Below are 21,826 nucleotides of genomic sequence, written 5' to 3'. Positions count from 1 at the left end.
TCCTGACATTGACTGGGAAGAGGGGACTACACACTCACAGAAGGCCCGTCTATTCATGGAAACCTTACAGGACAACTACATGTCACAGTTGGTGGATTCTCCTACTAGAGAAAATGCAGTCCTGGATCTATTGATTACTAATGACCCAGACCTAATTTCGGAGGTAGGAGTCCAGGACAACCTGGGCTCTAGCGATCACAGACAAGGCCAAACCTGGCTGGCTAAACCGTAATGTTAAAAAACGTATTAGGGGAAAAAAATGGTGGCCTTCAAGAAATATAAATCAGAGGGCACAGTATCGGCTTTCGAGCAATACAAGGAGGCAAATAAGAAAAGTAAATACAAAATCAAAATGGCTACAATCAACTTTGAGAGACAAATAGCGGAGGATAGTAAAAAGAACCCAAAGAAATTCTTTAAATATATCAACAGCAAAAAAGCTAGGGCAGAGCATATTGCACACATAATTAATGAAGATGGGGGGATGGTTACAGAGGACACTGAAAAGGCAACCGTGCTGAATGCCTTTTTTTCATCAGTCTTTACTCAGGAAAAGGAGGGGTACACTGACCATGACTGTATGGTCAGTAGTATTACACAGGACTTGCCGCTATGGCTAACAGAGGGTGAAATCAGGGAAAGGCTGGATAAAATTAACACAAACAAATCACCAGGCCCGGATGGCGTACATCCGAGAGTACTCAAAGAACTCAGTAAGGTTATATCTAGACCACTGTTCCTGATCTTTGCTGATAGTATTAGGACTGGAAATGTACCAGGGGATTGGAGGAAAGCTAACGTGATACCGATATTCAAAAAAGGGCAGAGGCGTGTCCCGGGTAATTATAGGCCTGTCAGTCTGACATCGATAGTATGTAAACTTCTGGAGGGGATGATAAGGGACTATATCGTAGAGTTTGCTAAAGACAACAACATCATCAGCAGAAATCAGCACGGGTTTACAAATGGGCGTTCTTGTCAAACCAATCTCTTAACATTCTACGAGGAGGTGAGCTGTGAGCTAGATAGGGGCAGACCAGTGGATGTGGTGTACCTGGATTTCGCCAAGGCGTTTGATACAGTTCCCCACAAGCGCCTAATTTATAAAATAAGGTCTGCAGGTATCGACCGCAGGGTTTGCTCTTGGATATGGAATTGGCTAAAAGGGCGTGTCCAAAGGGTGGTAATAAACAGCACATACTCAGACTGGTCTGAGGTGGTAAGCGGGGTCCCCCAAGGCTCAGTCCTGGGACCAACCTTGTTTAATTTATTCATAAACAGCATTGAGGATGGGATCAGTAGTTCTATATCAGTTTTTGCGGATGACACAAAATTGGGCAGGGCAATAACTGCACAGCATGAAGCAGATATCCTACAAAAGGACCTGGACAAAATAACGGAGTGGGCTACGACATGGCAAATGAGGTTTAATGTGGAGAAGTGTAAGGTTTTGCACTTGGGGACTAAAAACATAAAAGCACAATACACGCTAGGGGGGGAACCCTTGGGGGAATCAAAAATGGAGAAAGATCTGGGAGTCTTGGTAGATGATAGACTAGGCAATAGCATGCAATGTCAAGCGGCAGCTGCCAAAGCCAGCAGAATATTAGCATGCATAAAGAAAGAGATGTATTCCTGAGATAAGACTATAATCCTTCCACTTATAAAACTCTGGTCCGACCACATCTGGAGTATTCTTTCCAGTTCTGGTCGCCAGTCCTCAGGGGGGATGTGTTGGAGCTGGAGAGGATCCAGAGAAGGGCAACTAAACGAATTAGGGGATTGGAGGATCTTAATTATGAAGAGCGTCTGCAATCGCTTGATTTATTCTCCCTGGAGAAGAGACGCCTGAGAGGGGACATGATAGCAATTTATAAATATCTCAATTGTGATCTCGACATAGAAAAAACGCTATTCCGTTGTAGAGAGTGCATGAGGACTCGAGGGCATACATTGCGATTAGAGGAGAAGCGTTTTAACCTCAGGCAACGTGGGGGGTTCTTTACTGTTGGAGCTACAAGATTGTGGAATTCTCTACCACAAGAGGTGGTTTCTGCGGGAAGTATGGTGGCTTTCAAAACACTCTTAGACGTACATCGCAAGGATCAGAACATTCAGGGGTATGTGAGATGATTACAGCCACACACACCTACACAGGTTGAACTGGATGGACTATTGTCTTTATTCAACCTCAACTACTATGTAACTATGTAATTTCAGGCTTTAAATACCAGACACTTCCTGTGCTCTGGGCCTGTTGATTTGGGTTAGTTCCTGTCTGAGCTGCCTGTGTGTTATGTGCTGGATTTACACTTTGACTCTTGCCTGTTTCCCAACCATTCGTCTGCCTGCCAATTTGCCTGTACCTTTTGACTGGCCAAATGGAGAATTAACATCTTGGGGGAGGTCTTCCTGTCTACTGAACTGCATCCATCACTCCCAAGAGACTAAACTCCAGTATCTTGGCTTCTGTGGAGACACCAGCTTCTCTGCCACATAAATACTCACTCTTTGCGGATGTATTATGCAAACAGAAAGCAGAAGTCCTATCTCCACACCTTACCTTTGACTGTGCAATCAACCCGATTCCTGGAGCACCTCTTCCCAGAGGAAAGACTTATCCTCTGTCCCAACCCGAGCAGAAGTCTTTGGAGGAATACATACAGGACAGTTTAAAGAGAGGTTTTAGCCGCCTTCCTCCTCACCCATAGGGGCAGGATTCTTCTTTATTCAAAAGAAAGATGGAGGTCGTAGGCCATGCATTGATTATCGAGGACTGAACCAAATTACTGTAAAAGATTCTTACCCTTTCCCTCTCATTCTGGAGTTGTTTGAAGTTTTAAAACTACTGTTTTTACAAAACTGGATTTACGAGGGGCATAGCTGAAGACCACTTTTAATATTCGGTATGGGCATTATGAATATCTAGTTATGCCATTTGGACTCTGCAATGCCCCTGCTGTTTTCCAACGTTTCATGAATGAACTGTTCCAAGACTTCAGGAAAACATTTGTCATAATATACCTAGAGGACTTATTAATCTTTTTGAAATCTTACCAGGAACATGTGTTTCACGGGAAGCAGGTGTTACAGTGCTTACGTGAAAACCACCTTTATGCCAAGTTTGACAAGTGTGCTTTTCATCAAAGTCAGATACCATTCTTGGGGCATATCATAAATCCTTAAGGTTTCCAAATGGATCCACAAAAACTGATGGCTGTTCTCCAGTGGCCCCAAACACTCTAAAAGGGATCCAAAGTTTCTTGGGGCTCACCAATTATTACAGAAGCTTTATAAAAGAGTTTGCCTCCATTGCTTCCCTCCTTACTGCTATGACCAAGAAAGGGGCAAACTGTAAGGTGTGGTCCTCAGAAGCAGTATCTGCTTTCCATAAATTAAAGGAAATATTTAGCATGGCTCCAGTTCGCTAGCATCCCAACCCAGATCTTCAGTATATCGTTGAAGTAGATGCCTTTGAAGTGGGTGCTTGGCTGTGTTATCTCAAAGACAACCAAGATCTAGCAAGAATCCCCAGTCGCATTTTTTTTCCAAAAAATTTTCTCCTGCTGAAATAAACTATGATGTGGGCAACCGTGAGCTTCTGGCAATTAAACTGGCAATGACCGAGTGGAGACATCTCTTGGATTGGACCTTAAAACCTTTTAGGATTCTGATGGACCACAAAAATGTAATGTATCTTCAGTCTGCCAAACGTCTGAATTCACATCAGTCCCAGTGGGCCCTTTTCTTTTCCCGTTTCAATTTTATGTTGTCATATATTCCAGGACACAAGAACAGGAAAGCCCTGTCAGCCCCAGCATCAGTGAAGGGGGGGGGGGGCAGATGGGGAGCGATATGGACCGATGAGGGGGGTGCCTAACGGAAAGGAGGGGAACCCAGGTGCCCACGTCCACCCCAAAATCTTCCAGAGGGAGAGGGGGGACAGTTACGCACCATACTAGGAACCAGAGAGAACCCCTCACCATTGAAATGGGGGGCTGTCGACCAGGAGGAACGTTTCAACTCGTGCCGAGACCCAGTCGTATGACTCGCAGGCCAGCCCCCATCCGGTGGGGATATGTTGCAGCCAACCTAGTGCGGAGTTAAGGTCTGCGTGCGCTCGCTGGCCAGACTAGGGTGACCACTGGATATAGATTATTATAGTCCGGCAGTTGATTGTAGATCTCACAGGAAAAAAACAGGAGAATAAATCTATCTAAAAGAAAACATTTGCCAGGACCAGAGATCCAGCAAGGAACTAGATCCTTACTATTGACTAGGCAGAAAAAAATGGAGCACCTATAGCAGAGAGGGAGTATATCCCCTGGGACTGCCCATAGGCGTAGCCAGACTTTTTCTTTCTAGCGTCCTACTCCTGTAGGGGGCAGTATAACCCAATGGTTAAGAAGATCAGGAGCTGTGTCCATCAATAAACGAAAGAGAAATGTACTTTAAAGAACATTCATCATAACAAAACAAAAAAAATTAGCTGCCAGTGCCAACCTCTGGTTTTGAAATATTCTGACTAAAGCCAAAGTTAGCCGGTTTAGCAGGAACTTGTGTACTCTTCTCTGTTCAACAGAAGCCATTCTAATAACCGCCTTCTGTCGAGGGGTCATGCTGAAAAACCAGCATTGGATCAGTGCATGCAACCAATGGCTACAAATATCGATTAGTGTATTTTGTCAGGGTAGGGTGCCCCCCCTGTCAGAATACAACAGCCTTTAGAACCACTTTAACAGTTTATTTCTTGCTAATGGTATGTTTCAAAACTAGACTTAGTGACCTAAATACTGTATATAGGTGTTGTCCTTTGAACGGATGCAGGGCTTCCATTTTTTTCTGATATGAAAAAGTAATAAAATAATTTATGTGCACTTCCTGGCATTATATTTTTCAATACAAAATTACATTTTTAACCCTATGCCTGCTTATGTGAAAGCCTAAGTTTAGTCAAAACATGTTTTTGCGTTTTGAATCAAGGAACAAGGGACAGCACTGACAATCAATGCAATCAGTCTCTTGTGCTACTGGCTGCGAATTTAGAAATCTTCATTCTTTTGACCCTTCCCTACCCCAGCAGTGGTAATCTTCTAGTGCTGCGGGGGTTAACATGAGCTGAGGGACTTGTCATACGAACTCATCAAAAGTGCTGACTATGTCTCTTTTGCCCCCCTTACCCCACCCCCTATTCATAGAAGCTGGCCTCATAGAGGTAGACCTTTTATTCAACTGCTCGCTCTCCATTCATACAGTGCATTCATTCATGGAAGCTATGGTAAGATTTCTGTAAATGGCGAGCATAGCCATCACTCTTGAGGAGTGCAAATGACCGGCCCATCAGTTCATTTTAACCACCGCAGTGTCAGAAGATTATTGTTGCGGGAACAGGGAGGATCAGAGGACTCAAAATTTAACTAATTTTGCACCCAGCAGCACAAGGTTATAAACCTCAAACATGAATTATGAACAAAACATATCCCTCTATAGTGTGTACTCGTCTCAATCCAAAGCAGTACGTGTAATTTCTCTTGGCTGCCTGTTTTCTTTGCTATCTGGATGAGTCACTTTTTATAAGTTTTCCTAACACCAAGAGACAGAAGGTGACAGGGGAGGGAGCTCCAACACACAGCCTATGATTGACAGCCTTAGCTCTCTCCGTGTGTAATGTGTGAAGGGGCGTGCCCCTTCCCTACAAACAGCTCTCAGAGCTCTTCTCATTAAACTCTTCAGCTTCCTACCCCCTGCTTTCCAAAAGCTGAGACAAGCTGTAAAATTCTGCACAATGAATGGGTGTAAAGAAGAGATGACTGCAGATAAACAGAAACAACTTGTGCAGGAGCATTTTTTTATCTCTGTGTATCACCTGATGCTAGTCACTTTTCTGGGTATATGTAAGGATGTACATCTAACTTAAAGAATAAATAATTATTTGCAACATGTTACACCCACCCGGCTGTGTAATTCATTCAGTGTTCTGTGAAAACTACATGTACCAGCAATCTTTGTGGCAGGCAGCTTGTAGTAATTAATGAACTACTAGGGTGCTGTTGAGCGCTCTAGTAATTTATTGAGTCTTACTGTCAGAGTGTAACTGCCTGCCCATACGAGGTACGAGCAGACAGCTTACACAGACTGCCTGCAATGCTTTGCAGGCTCATTGTAAAAAAAAAAATCTATAATAAATGCACATTTTTTTTACCCTCAAAAAGATGTGCATTTATTTAATTTTTTTTTACAAAGATGAAAAGATGAACTTATCCTTTAAAAAAAAAAAAAAAAAAAAGACTTATCCTTTTCAAAAATATGCTTTGCCTAAACATAGGCTTTGCAATGGAGCTGACCTGGCCTAAACAGTTCCTAAGAAAATATCATTAGAGTGCCTGCAAGTACCTGGGTATGTCTTTAAATTGATCTCCTCCTGGATCTCATGCTCAGGTAATTAATCAGGCCTCAATATCTATTCAAGTCAAGAGGCACTAATCCCCACCCTCATGCTCTTCAACAATCAATTGTCAAAACATCAACAGGCAACACTGGGTATGGCATTTAAATAGTCAAATGGGGCTTTACACTGGGAGGGAGGGGCTTAAGATCCAAAGGATCTCTAAAGAGATGTGTCTGAATACTAAAACAGTAAAGCCCAGTACACACGATAAGATTATCGTACGATCTGTCATCCGTTTTTTGTGGCATGCTAGTCTGATGTGGAAAGTGAAGAGGTTATTTTCATACGAATTTTCCCGTACGACAGAATTCTACTTCAGAAGTGATGTCATGTGTTGGATTGCTTTGTATGTGTTCTTTCCTCTCTGAGCATGCCTAGTCTTGCTCTTAAGATTTTTTTCTGTCGAAATCTGTACTAATGAGACGAAAATCGGACGTTGTATTACGGACAACAAAAATTTTATAGCCTGCACATCAGGATTTTGTCAGCCGAAAAGTCGGAGTTGGCTGTCGAAAGCACCATACTAACAATCCGAAAATCGGCAGATCGGTCGTCGGATGAATTTTCCCTTCAGATTTTCTTATCGTGTGTACGGGCCTTTAGGCAAACCCAGCAGAACTATAATTGTTCCTTATCAATCTGAAAATAACACTTATCAGACCTGTGCTGTCAGCAGGCACTCCACTCATATCTGACACTAGTATATTTATGTGTATTTTTTCACTTAATTTTATAGGAAGGTGAGTGACTGGGTTTCCATTTGTTTTTGCAATGCTGTAATCTGAATCCAACAGAGTTGCTGGTTGACAATTAATTTTTTTTCAATTTACATGACTTTGCCTGCTTTGGAGTACATAGTGAATAGTTAGAGAGAGCACTCTGCTTCTGAGGTCTAAGGTTGCCAGTACTGTGCATCTTTGAACTACCTCCAGATGATGGGTCTTTAGTTTGCTGGAAATTTAGTGCAGATTTTTTCTTTGTGCCAACTTTCACATCCAGAGTCTGTTTAAATACAGATGTGGGTACATCCCCTGATCCCGGAGCTTTTGAGGGGCTTTTACGAGTACATGTTAGTTCACAGTTCTCACGATGTGCACATTTTCTGTTGGAACTTTTCTCTTGTGCACAAGTCATTTTAAACTCATTATCCTGATTGGAATTTGGTTTGCTGGTTGATGGACTGTGCCAAGACTTACTCTTGCCTAAAAATTTTCCATTTCGGCAAAAACCGGGTGCAGTTTGAGGCCTGGATTTAGTCATTTTTGCTTTTTCGGCCTGGACAGTTTGCAACTGCAACCATTCAAGCTGAAGAAGACGGTCAACATATCGGTCTAAAAACCCTGACGGTGTGGCTTGCAGTGAGTTTTTTCCTTCCTTGTTTAGAAATTCAGAGACATCACTAAGGTTCCACGAGTTGTAAGGAGGAGGAAGAAAATCCGGATAGTCATAATCTTTGCCTGTGGGTTGTAAGTAATGACTAAAGTACCCAGGACTGATCTCTTCAGCACGTAGATTGAGCTCTGGAGGTGAAAGAGGGGAGGGTGGGATGGGAAGTCGTTCTGAATCGGAAAGGTCACTGGCACTATCCTCGTCTTCTTTTGTGAGCTTAACCAATTCCAAGTCCAAAAATAGTTTTTCCATAGATTCCTTTTCATGTGGAAAGCAGATCACATTTTTGTTGGATGACTTGTCACAGATGGGATATGATATACGTTGTGCATTTAAATAACCAGGTTTCAGCATGTTAATGCCTGAACCTTTGTTATGATCATGTAATCCATTATATAGAACTGAGCCATCAGTAAGAAACTGTTCACTGCGATTACATTCCAGAAATGACTCCTTTTTTTGCACTTTACTTTTACTTTGTGCCCTGTGGAAAAAAAATACAGCAATGCACAATAATCTAAACACATTAAGTTTATTCAGTCTGCAACTGCAATCTGTTCTTTAAAGCCCAGCACCAACCATATTGTTTTTAGTTTTGGATAAAATAAAAAGAATCTCTAGGTATTTTTTCTTTTGTGTTTACCCATTGGGTAAAGATTCTCCCTATAATTTCTGTCCTGATCCACAGGGGCCAACCGAGACAAGAAATGAGGGGAAATTCTCCCTAATGGATACAGACAGCAGTAAAAGCCCGGGCCATAAAGCTTTATTCTATCTAAAACAAATCCTGTGGGACTGAAGTTAGGGTTTAAGATATACAATTCTAAAAACCTTAAAACTTTTAGACTAGAAAGGCAGGCAGCAGAGAGAAGTGGCAATATCTGTGTGTAAGCAAAGCTCATGCTCCCTGAAGATTGCCTAGCTCTAGAGGTAACTTAGTGTGTTGCATGTCAGACCACTGTACAGAGGGCACTGCCCACCCACAGACAGCAGTGGTTCCCTCTGCAACTTGCTGCCTAAACATGGCCACACAATTTTTTTTCAGCGGGTTGACCAAAAAAAAATGACCTGATTCCCCCATCCACGCATTTGAGGTCGATGGGGGAATCACTCCCGCTGTGATATTGTGTTCTGCCAATGTGGAGACTTCCCTGTTGTTAGAACACACTGATCAGTGTTGCTGGCGGCATTGACTGTTCAGGAAAAACCCAATCCAGACACTGGCGAATGAGATAGTCCTCCTCCCAGTTGTCCATGCCTGGAATGTGCACTGCAGATAGGGCCGCAACATGACACTCCACCGAATCGAAAATCAGCGACACTTCCAGGGCCACAGCAGAGCTCTTAGCAACCACCCTGGTGGTTGATGTAAGCCATTGAGTGGTATTGTCTGATTACACTTGAATCAGGTAACCATCAAGAACTGCTGTCCAATGAGAGAAAGAGACAGCCCCCCCCCCCCCGCCCCCCGAAGACGCTGGCATCAGTGGTGGTGATCATACCAACCTGAGGGGAATGACTTCCCCAGAGGAGGGGAGCGAATCCACCAAAGAAGTAATGCTTTGGTTGGACGAGACAGACAAATGGTAAGGTTGGGGACCCTGGATCTCTGTTCCACTTGGTTAAGATCTCCTGCTGCAGAAGTCGGTGTGATATTAGGCATAGAGAATTTCTTCGAAAGAAGCCACCATGAGGCCTAAAATTCACATTCAAAACGGAATGGGTGCCATTTGCAAGGACATGAGGTGAAGGAGGAGAAGCTGCCACTTCTAGAGTTTCTCTTGGGGGACAAAGACCCTGACCCCCCGACATGTCTAGCAGGAGTACCAGGTATTCCAGGCGCAGGGACGGAATCAGGATCGACTTATGCAGATTGAGGACCCACGTAAGAGCCTTCAGGGTTTTGATCTTGATATATAAGTTGTGCTCCAAGTCTGATGCTGATTGGGTTCTCAGTAGTAGATCATCCTGGTACTCCACAATTGAGATCATCTGCAAACGCAAAGGCCAATACAGGAGCAAGGACCTTGGTGAAGACCCACAGAGCCAGGTCAAAAGGAAGAACTACAAACTGGTAGTGCAGTTCCCCACGGCGAACTGAAGGAACCTCTGATAGCAGTGGCAAATGGGGATGTGAAGATAGGCTTCTTTGATGTTATTCGAGGCCAGACGTTTCCCTTGGTGTAAGGAGGCTACAACTGAGTGTACTGACTGCATGCAACAATTGTGCACCTTCAGGAAAGACTTTTGGGCCAATCTGGCAGCAACGACTGAAATTTTATCTTGTAGGCAGAAGAAACAACCTCCAAAACCCATCTGTTCAAAATGTGAGAAAGCCAGAGATCCGCAAACAAAAGAAGGCTTCCTGCCACCTTGAGATATTGGTGTGTGTGCACCTTCATGCAGAAGTGGGTTTTTCTGCCGACTTGAGGTTCTTGTTCTGCCAAGAACATTTGTTGGCCTTGTCCTTGGAGGAGGAGCCCTGGCCACGAAAATTACGCATATGAGCAGAAAACAATGCACCCGCCTTGTGATGAGAGTCCTTAAGCTTACTTGCCTATTATTTGATATTTTTAATGATGTCACCCAGGGAAGAGTTCAACAGGTGTCTACCAAAAACTGCATAGGTAAGGAGAATGGCTTGGCTGGGTGCACCCATGGTTTGTAAATGAGACTTTAACCACTTGCCGACCGCCGCACGACTATTTACTGCGGCGGTCAGCCCCTCACAGGGCAGAGCGACGTAGTAATACGTCGCTAGCCTGTGAGGGTCTAGGGAGCGAGTGCGCGCCCCCGGAGGCGCGCTCCCGCTCCCGAGTGGTCACGGACCCCCGTACGTGTGACCGGCGGACCCGATGTCCGCCGGTCACTCGGCGATCGTCGGCGCAGAGGGAGAAAGGCAGGCGGCTAATGTAAACAAGCCGCCTGTCATTCTCCCCTGTGTATGAATGGTGATCAAACGGTTCTACTATGTAGGACCGTTGATCACTGTTCATACAGCTCAAGCCACAGCCAATCACAGTTAGAATCACGCCCCTAGGGACACACATAACCCCTCCCTCTCAAAAAAAAGTTAACCCCTTCACTGCCAGTGTAATTTTACAGTAACAGTGCATATGTATAGCACTGATTAATGTAGAAATGTCACTGGTAACCCCAAAAGTGTCAAAAATGTCAGTCAAGGGTCCGATCTCTCCGCCGCAATGTCGCAGTACCTCAAAAAAATCCCAGATCGCCGCCATTACGCGTAAAAAAAAACAACAACAAAAATGACAAAAATCTTTCCCTTTGTTAGTAAACGCGATAACTTTTGCGCAAACCAATCAAAATACGCTTTTTGCGATTTTTTTTTTACCAAACATATGTAGCATAAAACAAATTGGCCGAAAATGTTAAAAAATTTTGATTTTTAAATTTTTTTTTTGGGGAATTTCATATAAAAAATGTGAAAAATATTGTTATCTTTGCAAAATTGACGCTCTTTTTTTGTTTATAGCGCATGATCAAAAAATCGCACAGGTGATCAAATACCACCAAAAGAAAGCTCTGTTTGTGGAAAAAAAAGGACGTCAAATTAGTTTGGGTACAGCGTCGCACGACCGCGCAATTGTCCGTTAAATTCACACAGTGCCGAATCGCAAAATAGGCCCTGGTCAGGAAGGGGGTAAAATCTTCCGGGGCTTAAGTGGTTAAGAAAAGGTATTATACAGAAATGGCTGATCTCATCCGTTTGTAAGTTCCATAAGGAACCTGAGAGTCCATAGACAGGGGGTTGGGAATCTATTTTCAGAGTTTCCCTGACCACTGTAATGAGATGAGAAACCATCTTGCGTGTGGCAACTTCACCACTGGCAATTCACCTTCACTAATCGAGGAGTTCGCTGGGGACCCTGGAGGTGAGGACTGAGGCAACTCTGTATCCAACTTGTTAGACGCTGACACTTTATTATAAGCCTATGCGCTAAGGCCCTTTCCATATGAGACACAAAACCCCCCATATCACTGGAGAGGGTTAAGGAAGGCCCCGATGTGGGAGCAGATGCCTCCAAGATTGGGGGATTCTGAAAGGCTAAACACAGGGGGTCCACCCAGGAGAAGCCCCCATGCAGTGATGGGTTCCCTGCTCTTGGGGGTCCCTGCCGTCTTATAGCCGTCCACCTGCAGTGACTTGGCCATGCTGGCACGTGGTAGCAGATGGGGGCAAACCCCAAAAGGAACATTCACCACTCCAATGGACTGGCACCTGCTGCTGGCGATGGCCACTTATCAGTGCTGCTGTATTTAGAGAAAATACCCTCAGACAGCTGTGTCCTCTGCTGCAAAGTGCAGCTCTGAGCCTGGAGGATCAGCGATGCAGTGACCTGCCTGTGTTCACATGAGGCCAAGATGGCCCCTGAAGCAGTGATCGAAGAAGGAGCCGCCCCCTGCCTGCCCCAGCTGATAGGGAAAAGAGCATGGGAGAGGTAACAAAATGGAGCCCAGGGTCCACCCCCTTTGGACCCACCCCCTCCACTGTGCCCTGTCAATTTCCTGTGAGGAGAAAGCGAAGAAGGAAAAGCTGCAGCACAGCTCATGTGCTGTGAGGCTGCAGAAGGAGAGACAGATTCTGTGTCTCAGCTCACTATCTCCCAGTTAGGGTAGACCAAAGCACCCAATCTTGTAGTTGTACTTGTAGTTCTCTATGAAGGGATCCAGGTAGGGGGGATGAAGCACCTTTAAATCTTTGCTGATCTGGGTGTGGTCAGCCGATGTTTGGAGCAGCAGCAGAAGAGCCTGGTCCAACCATTGTATGCATTAATCAAAAGGTGCAAGCCCCTGATGGTTGCTCTGTAAACATAGAGCTGTCGCAGCTGAACCCCTTATACTGGGTTGCGCTCATTGGTGATGCTGGGTGGACAACACCACAGTTAACTGAACATACAATCTGACGAAAAATTGAAAAAACAAATAAAGCAAAAAGATTTGAGAGCTAGAGAGCTCTTGTTCATACTCCTTCAGACACTAGGCATAAAATGAATTCTGGGTTGCAGATGTCGGGTTGGCCAACACCAGAGGGCTGCCCCTTAGGTGGGATTTTTAGTTTAAGTTGCACTAGCGTCCAGCTCCTGAAGGTAGCGGCAACAAACCCATCTGTGAAGAAGTCAGCCGTGAAGAAGTGTCCATCAGTGAACGATAGAGAAAAGTGAACATTGCAATACGCCCAAATCAGTGCATCAGCACTGCAGTGATCTGGCCGGACTGTAACGCGAACCAGCCTCTGTGTTGTAATGTAGCATCTGGTGTGAATTAGCTCTTAAGGCCAGCCATACACGGTTTGAATCTCGGCCAGTTCAGCAGGAACTGGTAAAGATGCGAACAGTGAATGGGCAGGCTGAATGTACCAAGTTGACTGATCAATCAACTTGGGTACAACCAGCCCGCAGGATCTTCTTGTGATTATCGCTAGCAGCTACTATAGCCACTGGCAATAATCACTGTTCTATCCTGGCGGGGATGGCTCAACCCCCCCATAAGGGAGAGTAAAATTGCTCGGCGGGAAGGGATTTCCCTGTCAGCACTGTCTGTGTTTATAGGTGAATCGTGCAAATTACTTTCCTGAAACCCATGGTTGCAGGAAAGAAATTTGCACCATGTATAGACAGCCTAAGGTTTAAGTTTACTTTAAGGCTGGGTTCACACTTATGCAAATTGGATCCATGTTTCCCTGCATCCAATTCGCATGACAGGAGAGAGTGACCTGCTCTCAAAGGAGCCGGTTCACATCTCCGGAGAGGCTGCAGTGCGCACTGCAGAAGGGTCCTGTGAGTCTTTGGCTCCGTTTCAGGCAAAAATTCTGAAACAGCGAATCACCGGGCCCCCTGCTGTGACCCGCTCCACAAATAGTGTGAATTCCGCCTAAAGTATAAATAAAGGCAAAACTTTTTTTAGTTTTGGACAGAGTGGGGATGGTTCAGAACACTTATTTGGTTTTTATTGCTGTCTGTGCCCCCATTAGATAGATTCACCCTATTTGTTATGTGTACCACTATAATTGAAAGTGAAAGTAAAACTGGATTTTTGTACTTACCGTAAAATCCTTTTCTCTGAAGTTCTTCGACAGACACAGTTCTATATCTTCTTAGGCCATTGGATTATGCTCCTCTCATCAGGAATAGGACACTAGGCAGGAAAATGCTTTACCACGCCTATGGGGTCTGTCCCTGCAGGCATAACACCACACACTCCGCTACAGCCTCTGATTTTGTTGCAAGCAGTGTTTAGAAGACAGTGGTTACCACTGTCCAAAACAACAGGAGAAAGGACTTGCCCTGGCATAGTGCTGGAGAATAAAGCTAACATAACAGAGCAGATCTTGTGTTGTGGCTCAACCGAATCAAAGTGTCCAAGGACTTTGGATCGTTGTTCCATTTGACATTTGTTCCATTTGACAAGAATCTCTCTTTGTAAAGGTCTCGTATAGAATTGAGCAAACAGAACTGCCTCAAAGGTTGATACCATCAGACCCAAGGCCCGCATGCAAGTTCACAGAGAGGACAGATTGTTCGCCAACAACAACCGGATCGCCAACTGCAACTTTTGCAGCTTGTCTGGGGTAAGAAAGACCCTCGCCAAAGCTGAATCCAGAGTCAGGCCCAGATAATCCAGTCTCAAGGAAGGTTTTAGGGCGGATTTCTTAAAAATTGATGTTCCATCCGAACTCGTGCAGGGAGCTGACTGTGATCGTCAGGTTGCTCATCAGGGTTGCATGAGAGTCTGCTCTCAATAAGAAATCGTCCAGATACCCCAGTACCGCAATCCCCCATTGTCACAGCAATGCCAACATCGGGGGCCAGTACTTGGTAAACAACCTGGGGGCGGAAGCGAGACTAAAGGGTAGCGCCACAAATTGATAATGCTCTTCTGCTACGGCAAAGCGAAGAAACCTCTGATTTCCAGCGTAGATAGGGATGTGTAGATATGCATCCTTGATATCTATGAAGGCCAAAAAGTCTCCCTGGTGTAGTGACGCCACTACCGTCCAAATTAATCCCATGCGAAACCTCTGTACAAGCACGAAGCAGTTCAGAGGCTTGCGATCAAGAATTGGACGCACTTTGCCGTCTTTTCTGGGCACAGTAAACAGGTTTGAAAAAAACCCTTGAAAGCTTTCCTGAGAGGGAACTGGCACAAGCACCCCTTGCAACAGCAGATCTAGTACCACCTCCCGTAGATACCTTAACCGGTCTGGAGATAGGCACAGATTGGACAGGAAGAATCTGTCCGATGGACGAGACCGGGAATTCGATCTTGTACCCTGAATGGATCAGTTCGTGAAACCCATTTGTCCTTAAGGAAGTCCAAGGTTTCGGAAAGAAGCAAAGACATCCGCCCACCCCAGAAGTGGATGAGGGCACCTTTTTATGCAGACAAGGATTTGTCAGCAGATCCGGACCGGCCGCTCTTTGGATTTTCCTGACCATGGCTTCTTGGAACTCACATAAGACCTGAACGGCTTTTCTTTTGCTTGCGACCCGGAGGTATGAAAAAGCCGCTTATGACGTGGCGCCTTGCCCTTAGAGGCTTGAGGAAGAAGAGTACTCTTCCCACCCATAAGGCCTTTGATCAACTCATCCAGAAAGGATCCAAACAATCTCTCCCCCATAAAGGGGATATCCGTCGAAACCTTTTTGGAAGCCTGGTCCGCAGACAGACTTTTTAACCACACCATGCGTCTAATCGCAATCCCATCTGCCAACACTCTGGTCACTAGGGGGAGCCGCATCCATGGATGCATCACACATGAACACCAGGGCTTGAGCCACCTGGTCCATTAGTTCAAGCACCGCTGGGGGGAGCTGCTCAGCTGCCAAGGTACCTTTAAGTTACTTCACCCATTCAGTAACCGTCTGTGACACCGGAACATTCACAACTATTGGTTTCAATATGGAACCCGCTAGCACGTGTAGATGGCCGGACAGAGACCCCACTAGTCTGTCCACAGGGTCCGCAAAAGCCGGGCATTCTTCCACTGGAACCACAGTAGACTTATTCAGCCTGGAAACTGGGTGATCCACCTTCGGTGGCATGGTCCACCTAGTGGAAACTGCATCTACAAAAGAATAAGGGTATTTAAAGCGCTCGGGCACCACTAGCATGTGCTTGCTGCGCCGCCATTGTTCATTGACAGTATTGTCAAAAAGCTCCGGGCAAGGTGTTTCGGGAGCCAAAACCCTGTGAACCTGGCGCTGTAGACTCATCTGCCATTTTTAAAGTTTCCCCGCACTGAAACTATAAGTGCTTCCACCAATGCGCATTCCCGCGCGGGGGCTGATGAGGACATGTCCTCTTCGCCCTCAGAATGAGAAGACACCGACCTCTCAGGGTGGATGCGTCTGCGGCGGCCATTTATATAACTTAGCGGTATACCTAGTCCCAATTCAATACAATCTGAAAACAGAGTGGGTGAGGAAAACCTACAGGGGACCCCAGAAAAAGTTACCAAACCAGGACCTGCTATGGGTAGGGGAAAAGACTTGGAGGGGGTAGACCTAATATCCCTTAGACCACCAGAGGATTGGGGGGGACAGTATTACTCAACATACCACGGTACCAACTGGGCACCACTCTGAACAGTCCACCTCCCACCCGGGGTAGGGGGTTCTGCCAGCCAGGGGGTACGCTGCAATTCAGGGTGTTCCAGGTCGATCGCATCCCAGCAAGACTTGTCCACTTGCAGGCTCGTCCCCAACCATCTGGGCTCTGTCGTGGCAAGGCCTAGTTCTGGACTAGTTCTGCTAATGCTCGCTGGCCAAGCCGGGAGACCTAAGGGATCTATAATATCCAGTCCGAAACCACAGCTGGCTAGTGAAAATAAAAAATCACAAAATAACAAATTTCCCTATTAATAGCTAAGACCGAAGTTTCAGTAGGGAACTAGGTCCTATTCCTAAACTAGGCAGAAACAAACTAGAGGCTGTAGCAGAGTGTGTAGGGTTATGCCTGCAGGGACTGCCCCCATAGGCATGGTAAAGCTTTTTCCTGCCTAGTGTCCTATTCCTGATGGGAGGAGCATAACCCAATGGTCTAAGAAGATATGGAGCTGCGTCTGTCGATGAACGATTGAGAAATACCACATTTTGGGTTGTCCCCAAAACAAAAATAGTGGGGATATCTTCCAATGGGGAAGTTTTGGTGGCCCAAGGGGTCTCAAGGAATTACCCTATTTTGCAGGGATTTTATCTCACTTTTTGGCTATGGGACAGGAAGTGAAAGTAAATCTCCCCCATGAGACACAGATGACAGTAAAGAACCTGACAGGGGATTATAACCATAAATAAGAAAAAAAGCATCCATTACTCCTGCTAGACAGGCCTTTCTATTGGCTGCTACAGTAAACATGGAGAACTGAGGTCTTTTTTCACACTAACACTATATGCAATTGGTAATGATGAAAGAGGGAATAAATGTCATGGTTCCTTTTGCAGTTTTACATTGTTATACCTGTTCATCATTTTTCACACTACAGAAAGTACCAATTCATTTAAGACATTATTGTCATGGGCCACTGCACCAGGGTTGTAATGTAGCATAGTCTGAAGAAACAAATCTCCAGTTACAATATATAAACTGCTGAAACAAATTGCTTCATAGCCTGTCTTTCATAAATATAATATGAAATAGGTAATAAAAGCCTCATTGCTGTGCGGTCAACAGTGAAGTAACAGGACATGAGACACCGGGAGGGAGAGATTAACTGTAACAAATCTACCTTATTGGTTGCTGAGGATTATCAGGGTAACTTTTCTCATTCAAGGAATGTTTTAGTGGTGGCTGGGACACCTAAGAAAAGTAAAACAATGTATTATTACAACATAAAATGTATGTCCTGCTGCACAATCAAAATAAATCCATTATGAAAAAAGCGCTGCCTCAACCAGTGAAACAAAACATGCAATGAAATGTGTGCAACAGTCAACTGGTAACTAAAATGTATGACCCAAAGAAAGTGTATGCAGCATTACCTACCAATTTATTAGCACTGAGATTTCCTTCTGTTGTATACTGCAAAGTTGAAGGCTGGACTAACTAAAAGATTAAAACATAATTTTTTCAATTCTTTTAAGAAAAAATCAATTCAGACGCAACAAGCAATAAAAAGACCAGAACTGTACCTTCTGTGCATTGCTGAATGTTTGTGATTTTCTCACAGGATTCTTTACGAGACTGCATTTTTGCAGTTCTTCTGTCTTGGATCTGACAGACCGGGATCTCTTCTGTGACTAAAGGAAATTGAGAGTTCTTCAGGGGTTCAGTGGTTATCGTATCATGCTGAAAAACTGCATGCAGTTAACACATGTATTGCTCATATTTTGTTAATAACATTTGCTGTATGCCTGGCCCTTCTGTTTATGAGGCAGAGGATGCAGCCCTGTTGGGCAAGCTGTCACATACATGACAGATTCCTAGCACAGGCATGGTCCACTCTGTCCAAAAAAAAAACAAAAAAAGAAAACTCAAAGAGACAATACATCTAATGATTGGTAAACTGCAATATAATACAATTTTTGGTTTTGGGTTTAATACTGCTTTAATTACCGCCAGTTTCCTGCACATGCTTGCCTGAATTAGGCACAGGTAGTTCTTAAGGGAAATGCTGACAGAAAAGTGGCGTCAGAGCCATTTTAACCACTTGCCGACCGCCGCAAGTACATATTCTGCGGCGGTCAGCCCCGGCCAGGCAAAGTGACGTACCGGTATGTCACTAGCCTGTCACTGGCTTGTGAGCCAATAGCAGGCGAGCGCGCCCCCGCCCTGGCTCGTTCCCTAACAAGTCAGTGCGTGTGACCGTCGGACCCGATGTCCGCCGGTCACTCGCGATCGCTCGCCGGGAAGGGAGACATGCAGGCGGCTAATGTAAACAAGCCGCCTGTCATTCTTCCCTGTGTAATACTATGTAGGACCGTTGATCTCTGTTTTTACACTAGTAGCCATGTCCAATCACAGTTAGAAACACGCCCCTAGGACACACTTAACCCATCCCTCCCTGTCCCCTTCCCTGCCAGTGTAATTTTTACAGTAACAGTGCATATGTATCGCACTGATTACTGTAGTAATGTCACTGGTAACCCCAAAAGTGTCAAAAATGTCAGTCAATGGTCCGATCTGTCCGCCGCAAAAGAAAAAAAAAATCGCAGATCGACGCCATTACTCGTTAAAAAAAAAAACACCAAAAATGACAAAAATCTTTCCCTTTGTTAGTAAACGTGATGACTTTTGCGCAAACCAATCAAAATACGCTTTTTGCTATTTTTTTTACCAAACATATGTAGCATAAAACAAATTGGCCGAAAATGTTAAAAAAATTTTGATTTTTACATTTTTTTGGGGGAATTTCATATAAAAAAGTGAAAATATTGTTATTTTTGCAAAATTGTCGCTCTTTTTTTGTTTATAGCGCATGATCAAAAAAATCGCACAGGTGATCAAATACCACCAAAAGAAAGCTCTGTTTGTGGGAAAAAAAGGACATCAAATTAGTTTAGGTACAGCGTCGCACGACCGCGCAATTGTCCGTTAAAGTCACGCAGTAAAAAATCGCAAAAAACCCCCTGGTCAGGAAGGGGGTAAAATCTTCCGGGGCTTAAGTGGTTAAATTCTCCAGACTGTTTTTATTGACAATAGTTTTTCACTTCTCAAAGTGGACAATCCCTATAAAGTGAATCTGTAGCCATTAACATTATACATGTACATTGCTGCACAGTTATCACCCTAAAATGTCACAGCCTTGCTTTATGTTGTGTGCAGTCTCCAAGGAACACCGCCAAAGTAATACCAAAGCTTTTTGCAAATTTGATTTTCTGTAAGTCAGAGAATAGACCCTTTTTTTCATACACTGCTCAACGACTTCAAAACAAACCTCCTACATAAGAACTTTGTGGCTCTAGCAATACTCTAACTCTTGCATACACATGCAATAAAGTTATGCCTTTGCTCCTTATGGTGCCAGCTTTGCTGCACCAATGTTAGTTTATAACATTACCACAGTCCAGTATTGGTTTTGGATTAAAATGTAAAATGTTTGTGATGCTTCTTTGCATAATTTTTACTTTAGAAATTACTTCAAGGCTGGGTAAACCCCCAGGAGTCATTTATATAAAAAATACAGCTGAAGTCTATAGAATCATGACCATGGGCATGAGCTTATGATGCCCGGTAGGCCCTACGGTTGGTTACAGATCTCAGACTGAGACATTTAATGGGTATCATATCAAATCTTAATGCATACTGGTTTATTATAATCATTCTTAGAAAACAGCGAGTACTCCCAACACAGTACAAAAGAACACATCCTTTTCTAGGAAAATGCTAAATGCAAAACTGGCTTCTGCACACAAATAAACAAAAAAATACCACAAAAATGTAAACAGAACTTGTATTGGTAAATGTAATGAAAACAAACATACAGTAATATAAATTGTATAATATATATCAGAAATATTAAAATGAATGACAGAATACTGCATCAAAATACTGCATAAGGTTCTCCCCTGTCACTGATTCTTAGTATGTTTCTTCCCTGCAGATATAACAATATCAGGGATAAATGCTGTGCATTACAGAGAAGGAGATTAGCAGAAAGTATTTCCTTACATTACCATGTCTCTGCAGTCTGTTCCTTTTCATTCTAGAATGTGACAATCCTGGACTACAGGTCCCATCCCAGATTTGGCAGGAGTGTGAGTGTAAGCTAAAATTAAATGACGGTACATCTGCTTAAACCCTTCATGGTGCCTAAATAAGACACCTGTCCTTGCACTCCATGACACAATAAACACGCTCCATGTCCCTTCTCTTTTCCGTTATGCACAGTTCCTCTGGCACTATTTGTTTTGATGTGACGGGTGAAATGCTTGATGTGAGGTGAGCACAGCCCACAGCTCCTCCCTTTCAACCTCAAAGAAACAGGGCTGACACTGAAGTGCAAAGGATTGTGGGTAAGATCTAGCATAATACAGATATTGCTGCAGTATTGTATGTGCATACCTAAACCAACACATTACATATCAAGTCCCAAGCGAAAGTCAGGCAGCTGCTTTAAATAGCTATAAAACGTTAGAGAGATGTCCATGCAGCTCTTAACTCTTTACTTTACCATTAAATGTTTTAGTAAACATGTAATGTTCCTTGTATGGATGTTAATATTAAATAAGGAATAGAGGGGGTTTAAAAACTGCACTTAGCAGAATATACCTGATTTTTTTAAAATAAATTATTTATTATTATTATTTATTTTTTATAATTGCTTTAAAGGGGTACATATAAACATGCACCTCATTCTGTATCTTCAGGAGAGATCACAGTCTAAGGCCCCTTTCACACAGGTGATCCGATCCGCCTGTCAGTTTTTCAGGCGGACCGAATCGGATGCTCCATGCATCCCTATGGAGCGCCGAATGTCTCCGCTGACACCCGCTGCTATCCGATCCTGTCCGTGAAATCCGTACGGATGGAAACCCTATTTTACATTCGTCTGGCTGATCGGATGGGATCGGATGAGAATGGACAGGCGGTCCGTTCTCATCCGATCTCCCCATAGAGGAGAGCGGGGATCTGACAGCTCCGTCTCTGCACACAGAGCGGAGATAGAGCTGTCATCCGCCTGCTCAGTGGGATCAGTGGATCGATCCCCGCTGAGCAGAACGGACTCCGTTGACGGAACGGACAGTGTGAAAGGGGCCTAATGGTTCTGCCATAGACAGAGAGACAGACACAGGTGTCATTTTTGGTGGAAGCAAGTTAATCAGTAAGACCGAATTCCCACACAAAAGACAGCTGCCGTAGTGCTTTACCGCTGCAACAGCTCCCTGTTGTCGGCTATGGTAGGGGGCAGTGTGGTGCGTGATTCAACGCATCACACAGCTCCCCCCCCCTTTTTTTATTTAAAGTGTACACAATGTACATTTCATTAACGCAAAAGTACAGCAGTGCAATGCGTTGCTGTACGATTCA

At 44.3% G+C, this 21,826-nt stretch overlaps 1 protein-coding gene across 1 annotated transcript; it reads right to left on the bottom strand.

The window, feature by feature from the left end:
* Positions 1 to 7,055: 7,055 nt before the first annotated feature.
* Positions 7,056 to 20,828, bottom strand: FAM217B (family with sequence similarity 217 member B). Its single transcript, XM_082272934.1, is given in 7 exon segments — positions 7,056 to 7,197; positions 7,200 to 7,260; positions 7,262 to 8,321; positions 17,586 to 17,656; positions 17,843 to 17,902; positions 17,989 to 18,096; positions 20,468 to 20,828. Coding segments are annotated over 7 exon segments (1,422 nt in total). The 5' UTR covers positions 20,501 to 20,828; the 3' UTR covers positions 7,056 to 7,168.
* Positions 20,829 to 21,826: the final 998 nt, after the last annotated feature.

Source organism: Pelophylax lessonae (assembly GCF_965119305.1).
Source record: "Pelophylax lessonae genome assembly, chromosome: 11".
NCBI lineage: Eukaryota > Metazoa > Chordata > Amphibia > Anura > Ranidae > Pelophylax > Pelophylax lessonae.
The sequence above is the reverse complement of the archived record's forward strand: the minus strand, read 5'-3'. Positions and strand labels throughout refer to the sequence as shown.